The sequence below is a fragment of the Pocillopora verrucosa genome, chromosome 1 (genome assembly GCF_036669915.1).
Source record: "Pocillopora verrucosa isolate sample1 chromosome 1, ASM3666991v2, whole genome shotgun sequence".
NCBI classification, from domain to species: domain Eukaryota; kingdom Metazoa; phylum Cnidaria; class Anthozoa; order Scleractinia; family Pocilloporidae; genus Pocillopora; species Pocillopora verrucosa.
In genome coordinates this window covers 10,674,832-10,687,359 of record NC_089312.1, presented here as the reverse complement: position 1 = coordinate 10,687,359, position 12,528 = coordinate 10,674,832, and the positions used below count along the sequence as shown (strand labels likewise).

Genomic DNA, 12,528 nt, shown 5'->3' with positions numbered 1-12,528 from the left:
CTCACAGGGACTCGATAAATAAAAACCCCTTACTTCCCGAGCCAGTTCTTTTGTCATTGATCGTTGACCTAGGTCGCCATACAGTTCTTCAAAATCCGTCGTTCTCCATCCCAAACACTCGCCTATTACAGGAAAGTGCATCAATAAAGTCAATTGCTCTCGATCGAATTGACTGCTACAGAGTTCGAAGCTTCCAAATATCCTGTAAAATTGCCATTTCCTCCCATCAAAAAACTTCCCAACGCGCCAGAATATCCCTTATTTTCCATGTTGAATAAGTGACGAGACGCCATGTTGAAAACTATGACTGAAATAGTTAAACACGAGCAACGCTGATCTTCGAATCGTCGGCCATATTTGTTTATGTTCTTGTAGGGAAATAAATTAGTTCTCAAGTCCTTTTCGGAATAAAAATATGCCAGGCATTGAATGCTTCATGTGAACAATTACCTAGAAAATCAGTTCTCCACGAAAAAAGTCCCTCGATTTCGGCCAAGCCATATTTCTCCACCAGGGTATACCGTAAATTAAAAACATCGGTCGCAGTGTCACGCAACATTGCGTGATTTTCCAAACGTGACATTCAGTTGCTGCATTATTTTGAAACTTAGAAACTACATGGCCCTGTATTAATAAAAGAAGGTTTCGTTAGCAAGCACCGTTCACTTCAACATAAGAAGAACCTAATAAATCGCTCTTTCACTTTTTATCTCATTGCATAAATTATTTAGCCACAACGAGAAAAAATTAATATACGCACGAGTTGGAGCCATTCCTGTCAGCGGTGAAATACAGGAATGGCTCAAGTCTCTGATCGTCCGCCTAAACTGACTAAATGAGTTTTGTCAGCGGAGCTTGGCAGCGGATAACTTTTTCATCACCGGAATATCGCTGAACGAACTCGCTGAACAAGATAGACTCTGCCTTCTCTTTGTTATGTAAGTAGCCATTTCTTGTTTGACACATCGGTGTTTTCACATTGATATTTCATTGTTCCGCCTCGAGACACGCGGTTATCAATACTCACGAACAAGGAGTTAAGATATAACTTATTAACTTTCACTATTTTTATCATCCAATCACAGATCGGAGCAATTCCTGTATTTAGTCGCTAGTAACTGTTGCATTGCCCGCCATCTTGTTTCCCTAGGGAGCGGTCTGGGACCCCGTGTTTAGTGATTGGTTAGTAGTCTTGTGCTTACGCTTATGCTTATTTTATTATTTTTTTTTTTAACATTTTTTTTTTATTTTCACTTAAAGCACAAATACTAGAGTAATACAAACAAATACAAAGTTAATTACACTAACGCTTACGCTACTCACTAACACTAATTACGAAATACTGCGTTACATTACATTCACAGTCGGCTAGATTTAATTTATGTTGTGGTTATATAATAATATAAACCTAATTTGTACAAATACTTCTACATCAAATTCCTTTTTTGGTAGAACGACTGTATATACAACTGCGTCTATAACTGTTAATACCCGATACTCATCTATTGAGTTACAATAACATGTTTTCCCATGTAACATGTTACGCTTATGCTTATGCTAACCGTGTCCTCACTGGAAATAACAACGACATAAGCATAAGCCTAAGCATAAGAAGAACGCAAGGTTTTGATATTCTTATGCTTATGCTTATGTCGCGGTTGTCCTCACTAGCGCATAAGCTTCTTATGCTTATGCTTATGCTTGTGTCGCTAGTGAGGACCGGGCTTAAGTAGTACTTGGTATGGTAGTGCGCCTTTATCTCGGTGACCAAAATATTAAGATAAACTAACCAAAATAATGTACTTTTCTGCATTGAAAACTTACTAGTTGATGCTGAACATGACTAAAAATTTGTCAATTTTGTATTTCACAGAACATTTATTGTTACACTATTGCTTAACAGGTTTATTTTAATGAAGGACCTAATCGTCTCTCGACGGACATTCTGATAAGAATATCGTTCACTTATGATGAAAATGAATTCTGTTTCATACCGGTACATGGCATTAAAACAAAATGTTATTATAACAGTTCTGCCGAAAAATCACCTCAGTTTACCAGCCAAGACACAAAAGGCGGCCGATCGCAATTAAATGTGTCTTTTTTCTCATCATCATATCATATCTTGTTAACAATGGACAATGTTTGATTAAATAACGCATTTGAACGCCGAAAGAAGGAAACTCCAAAAGACTGAAGGATTGGAACAAAGTTGAAGACTCATTTCTTTCTGTGATAAAATCTCACAGGCCTACGTGTCAAATTTATCAGAAAATATTTTTTACGTTAGAATTATAATTGAAGGTATTTATAAACGATTAAATTAGTTTTCAGTTAATCATTCAGTTTATAAATAGTTCCCACGACACTTTCATTCACACGTCAACCGGCCAGAATATTCGAGTCCCTTTCCATGTAAGGCATTGAGACTATCAGTACAAAAGAGATATAATAGATTATCGAGACGTTATTGATATTGGATTCAATTTAGGCCACGAAAACAAAACTTTGCAATTGAAAAGTGGATTTCGCGTACCTGTGGCAAACTTCATCTTAAACCGCCCTTGAAGCTGGTGAAGACGTGATTTTCATTATCCGTTGACTTAAAAATTTCTCCTTGCTTAGGAAAAATTCCCTCCTTTTTGTGAATATTATGTGATATTACAAGAAGTATTGACCGGTAAGTCTCATATTTCTTTCTGAAGAATAGATTCATGACAGTTACTCTTATTTTTAGAAAATATCCGATATCATAAACTTTGAGATCTCGGTTGCTCGAGAACGCAGTTACATGGTTGTGATGTTTATGCTTGATCTATCAGCAATTTAAAATACCTCATGTCTGCTGGTTTGTTTAGATCGGGTACAATGCAGTAAGGAACCGTTCCTCGAATAAGCAACATTTTGATATGTTATAAACACAATCATTTGGCAACCAAACATGTGACTGACACTCTTTATTATGTAAAATGTGACCAAGAAAATGCATTTCGTTATATTTCAATACTAGAAAAAGATCTAAAAGAACAGAGATTATCCGTGAAAAATAGCATAACAACTTTTTCACGAGACAAAATTATAAATGAAAAATGCTCAAATCTGTCTAATTTTAGTAAAACAATTTATCATATGGTAATCGGTCTGCGATACCGACAATCCTTTTACAAGCGCCAAACTCGTAACTAAGGCAATAGAAGAGAACGACAACACAAGCTTGAAGTTACTGTCAGTATTGTAGGGAATACAACTGAGGTCAACGTAATTTAATGCCAGCAAGTTCAGCCAGTCAGCTCTCGACATGTCATTTCCTTCTAACAATACATCACAGATGGGTTGAAAAGCCTGAGTCTGTTACAGTCTCCTTTTCGGTTCCTGTTTAGTACCGCGTAAAAAAATAGGAAATAAAAAATTGAACCTTTAATCATTAATAATATTAATAGCTAACGATTCTGGCTATGCCTCGAGCATTTGTGTAATTAGATTTTTTAAAGGTTTTATCATTATCTTATCTTGAAGATAAACCATACTTGAGTGTAACGCAAATGTGTTAATTGCACAGTTTGGCGGGAATGTGGAAAGGGAGGGGGGGGGGGGGTTGGGGTCTATAGGATTTAAGAAACCGCCTTTCGAGCTTAGACCGTGACTCTAATTTTGAAGAGGGAGAGAGGGAGAGTATTGTAATTGAAGTCCCTTGAAATAAGATCTTCACTTTTGAGAAAAGAAAAGAAACTTGAGCACAAAGCGATCCCCATAATCTAGGGAAAAAGGGAAGAGTCTGGAATTGTTCTGCTTCTCAGTTGCTGACACTCTAACTATGCATGTTTTGTTTAATTCTTCTTCCTTCTCTTCAGGAAGTGAGCCTTTATTACGCCATTCTTTGGAGTTCACCCACATACAACTACACGTACAAACACGCCTCTAAGTCACCTAAAAGCTTCATCTCACCTTTTTTCCCGCGGATTGTCTCGTTAACTTGAAATATTATTACAATCAGCAAGCTAAAAGTAGCGAGTGAGCTAGGCACCAATGAGAACACATTTTGTACGTAACTTCTACACTCCTCGCAATCGGCAGATGCACTAGGAAAAAGAACGAAGCATTCCAAATGTTTACGTTCTGGAAAATATTTCTAAAGAGAATAACTCTTTTTTGATAACGGTATTGACATCGATACCCGAGTTATATGAAAGCTATTTATCATCTTGAGTATCTACTTTGCTTTAGTAATTCTTCTGAATAGCCATCGGGCGTAATTACTTTTTCGAATGAAAATTCCCCTTCGTTTACTCAAAATTTATCTTAAGCCTTTGTAGCCTCCTTTTGTTTCACGAGAATATCCCATTGATTTTAATACTCCTGGAACGCATTTTATGCACCATAAAATGCTGGTGGAAGTTACTGTTGAACAGGATGGAGGAAGGAGCCCGGTAAGGACGAAGGATGAACAGAAGAAAAGACTAATAGCAGCAGCGTTGAATAAAAAGAAGAACAAAGAGTCAAGAAGAAGAACATGTATAACACCGAAAAAAAAAATGCTAAAGAAAATGGAAGAAGAAAGAAACTAAGAAAGAACAAAGAACAACGAATAAAAGAAGAATAAACAGTCTGGGAATATTTTGTTTCAAAATCACTTCATATTTTTCAGGGATGAAAATAATTCTAATTTTAAAACAAAAAATCCAAATTTACCTTCCTTCAGGAAATAAAACTTGTATGACGATATAAAGAGTTCCTGAGGTCAGGCTGGAGATCGTACCTACGACAGAAATCACAAAACCAGAGCTGCCCTGCAGGAAAATTGATTTAACAAAAAGGATTAGTTTTAAACCAGAAGAAAGGTGAAAAAAATCTTAACTAATAAATATAATTTTCGTAGCGTGATCTTACAATCTTAGTATTATAGCACAATTGGATTTGTATAGTTGTCATAAGTTCTATGGAAATTTAGATCAAAGCCAAAATAAAGAGTTCTCCAACTTACTTTGTTGTCTCCAATAAGTTCTGTTGCAAAACCAAGCGCATTAACAAGCATGGCGGAGGACCCTAACCCCAGTAGAACGACAGCCGGGTAAGTGAACACTCTCGATGACTGGTTAATACGCAGAAACCACATACACGATCCAGTCACGGTCAGAGCAGCCACAATGAAGGACCACTGAAACAGGATGAGGAGCTTAAATTAAATTAAATTCTCGTTTCCGAATTCCAGTTTTCTGATCTCGGTGCTGGTCACCAACTTATATACCGAATAACCTTACATGGAAAATAACCATCCAAGCTTTGCTGAGCTGGGTCAAGAAATACTAGTCAATGTGATCTCGGTAATAATAAAAAAAAGCTTAAGTAAAACTACGATATGACACTATAGGTACGTAACGTTAAGGTTTTTCGAAAAAACTACAGCTAAATTCAGGGATTTATGGTATAGAAAAAGTATAGCCACATCAGGCAAAAACAGCTGGTTACCTTAAAAAATTTCAGGATGACTCACAAATTTTCCCTAGAAATTGTCCCCTCTGGCTAGACCTTTAGTTACAAAAGCTTATTCACGCGTCTCACTCCGTTTGCTACCACACAGCAAAACATTTGTGAATATGCAAAAAGCTTCTTGATAAGCTGGAAGTTTTAGAAATTAATCCTTGAACCAAACGATTGTCTCGATGCGTTTGTAAATATAGTTTGTACATTTGGAGCAGGAAATATCGAGTTCAGTATGTCTAAGTGAGGGTCGTCTCGATCGCCTCATTTTCGGTTTCGGGAAAAAAAAAACAAGCAAACAACAATTGGACAAACTGTACAGAACTTTAACGCTTGTTAACTAGCTGGAACCGAAAAACACTGTCCAATGCTTGTCTCGGATAAATTCTTGCGCGTGCCCTCGCAAGAACGTTTTTTGGATTTTAAATCAATTTATTTTGTGTCGTGGTCAGATCCAGCTGCGCAAACTGCTTAGCGTTTGAATTTCATTCAGCTCCGGCTTGTTGGCGTTTCAGACCAGACACAAAGAGGGTAATTAAATTGCTATTCGGTTATCAGCTTCCAATCTTGTTCACGATCATCGCTTACATTAGAAAATTACCTGAAAATAGTTTTCTTCCTTTTCATTACCTTTTTTCCTACTTTTCCAGAGAGCTTCCTTGATATTTGAGTGGACAATGTGGCGCTCACTAACAATATCAATGGCAGATTGGCAATCGCTTCCTTCAAAAAAAGCACAAACGTCTGAGGTTGTAGAAATTACAACCTAAAACCTGAAGGAGGTTTGTAGTTATCATGAGGATTATTTTTCGCTCTTTGATAATACAGAAACCAGCATCAAGTCGTTCTTACCTTGTAACTTTCCGCTCTTAGTAAAAGTGGGGCATTGACAGAGTAAGTTTCTTGGCTATAAACAGTAGAGTATGAACGCTAACAGGAAAGTGATTCGGGATGTTTTACTCGTAGTCTAACCTAAGCAGTAATTTGACACAATTACTCCATATTTCAATTCTTTCAAATATTTAATAAATTAAATGATGATCTTTCTGCCTGTCTGCCTATCTATCTGTCTGTCGTGTGTGTCTACCTGTCCGCCTGCCTGCTTATCTGTTTGTCTGTCTGTCTGTCTGTCTGTCTGTCTATCTGTCTGTCTCTCCTTCCGTCTTACTGTAAAGTTGGCTAATTGACGGTAAAGAAGGAAGAAAGGAAACGAGAATGGACGAGTAACCAGCAGGTAATTGGTTAACCATTGCAGAAGATCGTGTATAACTTTTACTATCTTTCAAGCACAGAAAAATTAATCAACGAAATCAATTCCTTAAAAGTTTGCCGGTACATACTTTTTCAAATTGCAGTTTGTCAGTCAGGAGAAGTGGCAGGTAAGCGTAAAACACATCCTGTGAACCCTTTGTACACGCGTAAATAATTGCGACCTGTAAAATAAGAGAAGTGATCTGCATTCGTACAAAAGTCACATCCAACCGTGCCAGAAATTTACTTATAACTATATACTAATTTACGATGTATTACCTGCACTAAAGTTTCCTACAATATAAAGACGGAGAAGTATGTCCCGGAAACCACTTTGTCTTTAACTACGCCATTATGAAATCCAGTGTGTATAGAAATGTTTTTTTATTTAAAAATATAATTTTTTCAGAACTCTTAATTGTGCAGAGAAATCGCCATGAAAAGGAAAACATGAAGACTGAGACTTTTTCACGTCACAGTTAAGAGGCCAAACATAGCGGGACTGGAATCGGTTTTTCAGCACCTTTACGGACAATTTTCGAGAAGTTAGGTTACCTTTTGAAATCTCATGGTCGGTGTCTTAATCTGTAAAACACATTTTAATGGTGGAGAGAAAAATCATGTGGTTCATGGTGTGTATTTCTCCCTGGATCATTTGCAATAGGCTCGCTTAAATTTCTTAAAAAATAAACTACTTAATTATGTTCATTTTTTTAGTGTGAAAGCTGAAGATTACATTGCAAGTACATACGAGAGTTCAAATTACATGCACGCAAAAATTGAAATTAGGCAAGGACTTTTCCACTGTACTCGAAATTAAGTTACCTTGTACAAATGAGGATCTTTGAGCCAGGTTCTCACTGCCTTTCGTTTTGGTGGTTGAGCGGATTCAATATCAGAAGCAACAGATGGCACGGCTTTTCCCTCATCCTGGCTAACATCTTGAGAATGTTGGTTAAGCTGTGTTTCTTTTGTATCGAATCCTTGATTGTCAAGACCAGAGTTCAGTTTGTGACCTTGGTTGTACACTTCTGACTTTTGTTGTCCATTTTCCATTACTCCCTGGCCATCCTCTTTGCTTATATCATTTACAAGTCTGCCATTGCTTGGCTTCGCATCGTTTTCTTTTGTAGAATCTTCTTGTTTTGTGATGAGTTTATCAAAGATGCTCATCATGAGGCTTAGTTTTCGCTCTTTAGGCAACGTCTTAACGAACGCCAAGTCGTCTTCACTTGTGACTGCCATTGGCACAACAGCCATATTCGGTGCAGGATCATGAATTTCCTTATCTAAGGTCTTATTTTCAGCAGCTTCCCTAGTTTCACTTCCTGCAAATATGGCCTCGAAAAAATTTTGGAAAAAACTCCTTTCCCTAACAGGACCGGTTTGTTCTTCAAATAATCGTCGACTGTGAATGACTCTATCTCGAACATTTTCCTTTCGCTGCTGATCTATGGGAAATAAAAAATCAGAAACGGCGTCATATATCAATTTAAAAACATTAAGATAAAAAGAAATCACATAACAGGTGAAAAGCTATGGAATTAAGAAATGTTTTAGGGAGTAAAATGAAAGGAAACATTGCTGTAAACAAAGCAAGCGAGTTGTTACACGGTCTTATAAATGATGAATAAGAACTCACATCTGTCAAAATACACCATTGAATGTAAGTCAACGGGTGATTGTATGAAGGAGGTTTTTCTCTGCAACAAATGTAAGCGGTACATCAATTAAATGAGATCATTAAAGATGAAAACAGAGTTTACAATCGTTTAATAGTTAGTTAAATAAAGCGCGCACTTCTCTCAAAAAATCAGTAGACATAGTCATGATAACGGGGAATCATAATTCCGGTAAGATGGGTAATAGTGTTAGTGGAGGTTAGTTCTGTACTGTGGAAAAACCCCTTCTCCGATGAATTGGCAAGACTCCAAATCAAAAGTATTTGTTTCAAATTGTACCCGTTGGGCCAACGTTAACATTTACGTGCAAATAAAGACTTCGGTAGGCACATGATTTCGAGGGAAATTTTGAATAAATCAGCACTCGCAAATTTTTCAAAGGTAAAAATTCAACACTGTTTTCCTTTTAGTTGTGTTTATTTTGTGTCATGGCTGACTGGTTTGGCCACTTGCCTTGACGTTGATGCTAGAGAAGTCGAGGTTTTCCAGAAAGAGCCTGCTTCGAGCTTTTAAACTTAAAGTCACGAAAATCGAGGATTTGGGTATCGCTTTAATAGCAGTAATCAGTAAACGGCTTGAATAGCAGTAATCTGTACACGAAGGCTATCACGCTCGTAATGTTCCCCGTCTTTCTTTTTACGAACCGTCGCGAGAACTCAAGACGAATTCTCCCCATAATGCCTCCGGTTTGTCCTCCTCAATACTTTCATTACGACCGTTTTTGGTGCCCAAGATTTCCACATCTCTAGCCAATTGTTTGTCCTTTCTTGGGTGTTTCATTCTTAGAGCTCTCCTTCAAACCCTAAATTAAAACGTTCAACTTTCTCTCGACCTGTCTGCCATTTTGTTTACACATGCTATCGCGACTTACCAGTAAATCAGTTAAATTTCAACTTTCTGCATTGATTGGGATAAATTGTCGCGTTCTCAGCCAATGAGCGTGCTCAAATTTTTGCTTGCATTTTATTAAAAGGGAAACGATTGACAAATGTCCATTTAATGTGTGGTTATTCAAGACAGGTAGTTCCTTTTCTGTCTCTTTTGTTAAAGTAGACAAATGAACGTTTCATCGTTTTTCTCATAATGTAGAGTCAGACTAAACAATTTTACTGATCGCAACGTTTCGAATGCTAGTCTTCTAAAATTTACCATATAATCTTTAATTACCCTAGACCGCCTGTTTTTCCCTGAATAGTCTGAAGGTTCGTTGGTTCCAAAATAGAAAATGGCAGAGCAAATCAGTCCGACTCCTGTCATGATCAGGGTTATCACCTGTAGATGAACAGACATCAGAACTGCAGTTAAGTGAGATCAGGGATAGACACAAGAAAGATAAAGTTATCTCACGCGATAACCCTAAATGGACATAAGCCCATCAACCACAAGCTGAAACCTCGGATACCCCTTGGTACTCTGTCTTAGCTGAAGGAACAGGAAGCTATACAGGAAGAAAGTGAGTAGAGAGAGAAATAACAGTGGAATAGTAATAGTCAGTGGCAGCACTAGAATCATGTGGATATTATTAATTACCATAAAATCCATTGAGCTTTCTTTTGTTAATTGATCACGGCTATCTTGTCCAAGAATTAGCCATGCCACAAGGTAGGAAACGATGCCAGTTAAGTACATGAATCCCGTTCTGTTGATAAGAAGTCAACTGCGAGTGAGCTTTGAAAAATGTTAACACTTTGTAGAGACAAGAACGGCCTGAGAATTTATTTGTAAGTTATTAAGTGTAACTGTTTCGGAAAGGAAATGAACTTCGACTAAGATAAAACTACACAAGATTTGTCCGAAGTAAGATCTTGGGAAAACTTTAGACCCGAATACAGACATACCGACGAAACCGGGAAGTCACACATGATTCATAGAACCATTATCGCTTTATTTATATTTTTCATTATGATTACTATCATTTTTAATCAATATTAATACTATTATCATTATTACTATCATTGTTTTACCTACACCATTTTAAGTACTATGTACAATCGTGACGAGGGCTGTGCAACTCACCTGATTTATTTGGCTCACAGCCAAGTTGTAAAAAAATAATCGTAATGATGCAAATACCTTGACATTATACCTTATGCTACGTCACAAAAGTACACGAATGTATGGCCTGGTTACTTGTCCCAGTCCCCAGTCACAGTCCGCGGGGAACACCCCCGTTTTGACCTAATCTGACTTTTTGGCTTATTGAAACTTTCAGTTCGAGTATAATCAACAAGTCCCAACATGGATATGAGTATATAAGTGTAGCGATCGAAAGAGTTTCACGAACCTCAAAGCAGTAAGTTTGGCGGCCTCACTTTGATCCTTTGCCAGAACCAAAATAATCGACAGGTGCGATATGTCAACGAAGTTGATGGAAAATGAGATTACGGTGGCGATGGAAAAGTAATACAACAACACCACCCACTCGCTGGTTCCACTGCCACAAACTAAACATTGGCTGAAAAGTAGCGGAACACCGATTGTAGCTGCAATAGTTCCAAACAAATGCCACGATTTTTTCTTTCCAAGCCTGCGTGACAGAACTGGAATCTTAACCTTATCACATAAAAAACCTGCCATTGGAGCAAATAATAATGCACCAGCAAAGAAACCGTAGAGTGTAAATAAGCCGGCATAGGTTGCAGAGATGCCAACGACTCTCATGAGAAAAATCATTCGGAATGACTGCAACAAGCGGCGAGTGACATCGTTAATCACATGCCCCACTCCGCAGGAAAATTGCTGCAGGTAAGACATGCCTCTCTCAGGATTTTTCTCGATCTCCATGTTCACATCCGCAAACACCAACAACCTAAAACGGAAACAAGGGTGAAAAAAAAAACAAACAAACATAAAATAGTAACTCTTAGTTTTGAGTCAACTTTTCAAACTGGGTAACCTATACTATTTCAGATATAACATCTTGACATCATTTCTCCACATTATTTCATTAAATCCAGAAAAAATCACAAAGTAAAACTTAGGGGGGCCAAGGGGACTGAAAGAAAACAAAATCTCACGAAATAATCTACTCTTAAACCTTGCCTACCTTTTTGAGAATTTTTATGGGTTGTTAAAGATAACAGATAAGAGATATGAATAAGCCTAAATACGCGAAACAAATTGATTCAATTATTTGATTAATTCACTTGCTCGATTTTGCCTACTTTTTGTTATGAGCATCAGCTAATTAACCTTTCCGATTAACCGATACCAAAAGCTAAATGTAACGAATGCATGCTTAATTTTCAAATTACACGACGATCCCAGCCTCGAAATGCACACTAGAAAACAATAATCGAACGCTTTAACTAATATTTAACTTCAAGTAACAATCACCATACTTACGAATAGGCTAATGATCCTTGAGAAAGTTCTCTGGTGTGGTGAAAGGAAGAATGTTAAAATGTTATCATCGCACGGTGACAAGAGGAGATATTTATACTTTCTTAATGGTGATTATGAATTATTCAAAAGATTGAATTACGTCAAAGAGGTCAGGAACCGGGAAGAAATTTGACACTTCATTTTTCATTTGAAGTAATCTGTACGTCGCACTGCTACAACACAGGCTGAACATTTCCTGGCCCGTGTTGGTATTACTGCGACGAAAAGTATTGCAGAACGCAGACCTAAAAGGATAGTATAATTTCTCAAAATTGTTTCTTCAGATGATGATAATGACGATGATAACTCATTAAGACATTCAGAAAGTTCTCTGGTGTGGTGAAAAAAAACGTTAAAATGTTGTCATTGCACGGTGACAAGAGAAGATATTTATACTTTCTTAATGGTGATTATGAATTGTTCAAAAGACTGAATTGCGTCAAAGAGGTCAAGAAGCGGGATGAAATTTGACCCTTCATTTTTCATTTGAAGTAATCTGTGCATCGCACTGCTTACAACCAAGGCCGAACATTTCATGGCCCGTGTTGGTATTACTGCGACGAAAAGTATTGCAGAACGCAGACCTATTCGTGGTGAATAACAATAAAAGCTAAGTTTTTCGTTTGACTCACGATGTTGTCACGTGTGATGTAGATCGCGACGTTTCGACCGCATACTGCTGGTCTTCTTCATTTTATGTTCCAAACAACTCTTTATTTTCTTCCATGCTCGA

The 12,528-nt window shown here is 37.4% G+C and overlaps 1 protein-coding gene across 1 annotated transcript; it reads right to left on the bottom strand.

The window, feature by feature from the left end:
• Nucleotides 1-3,075: 3,075 nt before the first annotated feature.
• Nucleotides 3,076-11,846, bottom strand: LOC136283156 (major facilitator superfamily domain-containing protein 12-like). The gene is made up of 12 exons (XM_066171510.1): nucleotides 11,757-11,846; nucleotides 10,696-11,220; nucleotides 9,942-10,050; nucleotides 9,579-9,683; nucleotides 8,372-8,432; nucleotides 7,555-8,180; nucleotides 6,819-6,911; nucleotides 6,109-6,201; nucleotides 4,982-5,155; nucleotides 4,690-4,787; nucleotides 3,946-4,079; nucleotides 3,076-3,372 (listed from the first exon to the last, which is right to left on the bottom strand). Exons 2-12 carry the CDS (start codon nucleotides 11,193-11,195, stop codon nucleotides 3,323-3,325), a joined length of 2,043 nt encoding a protein of 680 aa, XP_066027607.1. The 5' UTR covers nucleotides 11,196-11,220; nucleotides 11,757-11,846; the 3' UTR covers nucleotides 3,076-3,322.
• Nucleotides 11,847-12,528: the final 682 nt, after the last annotated feature.

Coding starts and splice junctions, on each gene's coding strand:
- LOC136283156 (XM_066171510.1), bottom strand. CDS start 11,195: ATGGAGATCGAGAAAAATCCTGAGAGAGGCATGTCTTACCTGCAGCAA. Junction 10,051..10,695: donor GCCAAACTTACTGCTTTGAG/GTTCGTGAAACT, acceptor TCTTATCAACAG/AACGGGATTCATGTACTTAA. Junction 6,202..6,818: donor ACAAACTGCAATTTGAAAAA/GTATGTACCGGC, acceptor CTTTTTTTGAAG/GAAGCGATTGCCAATCTGCC.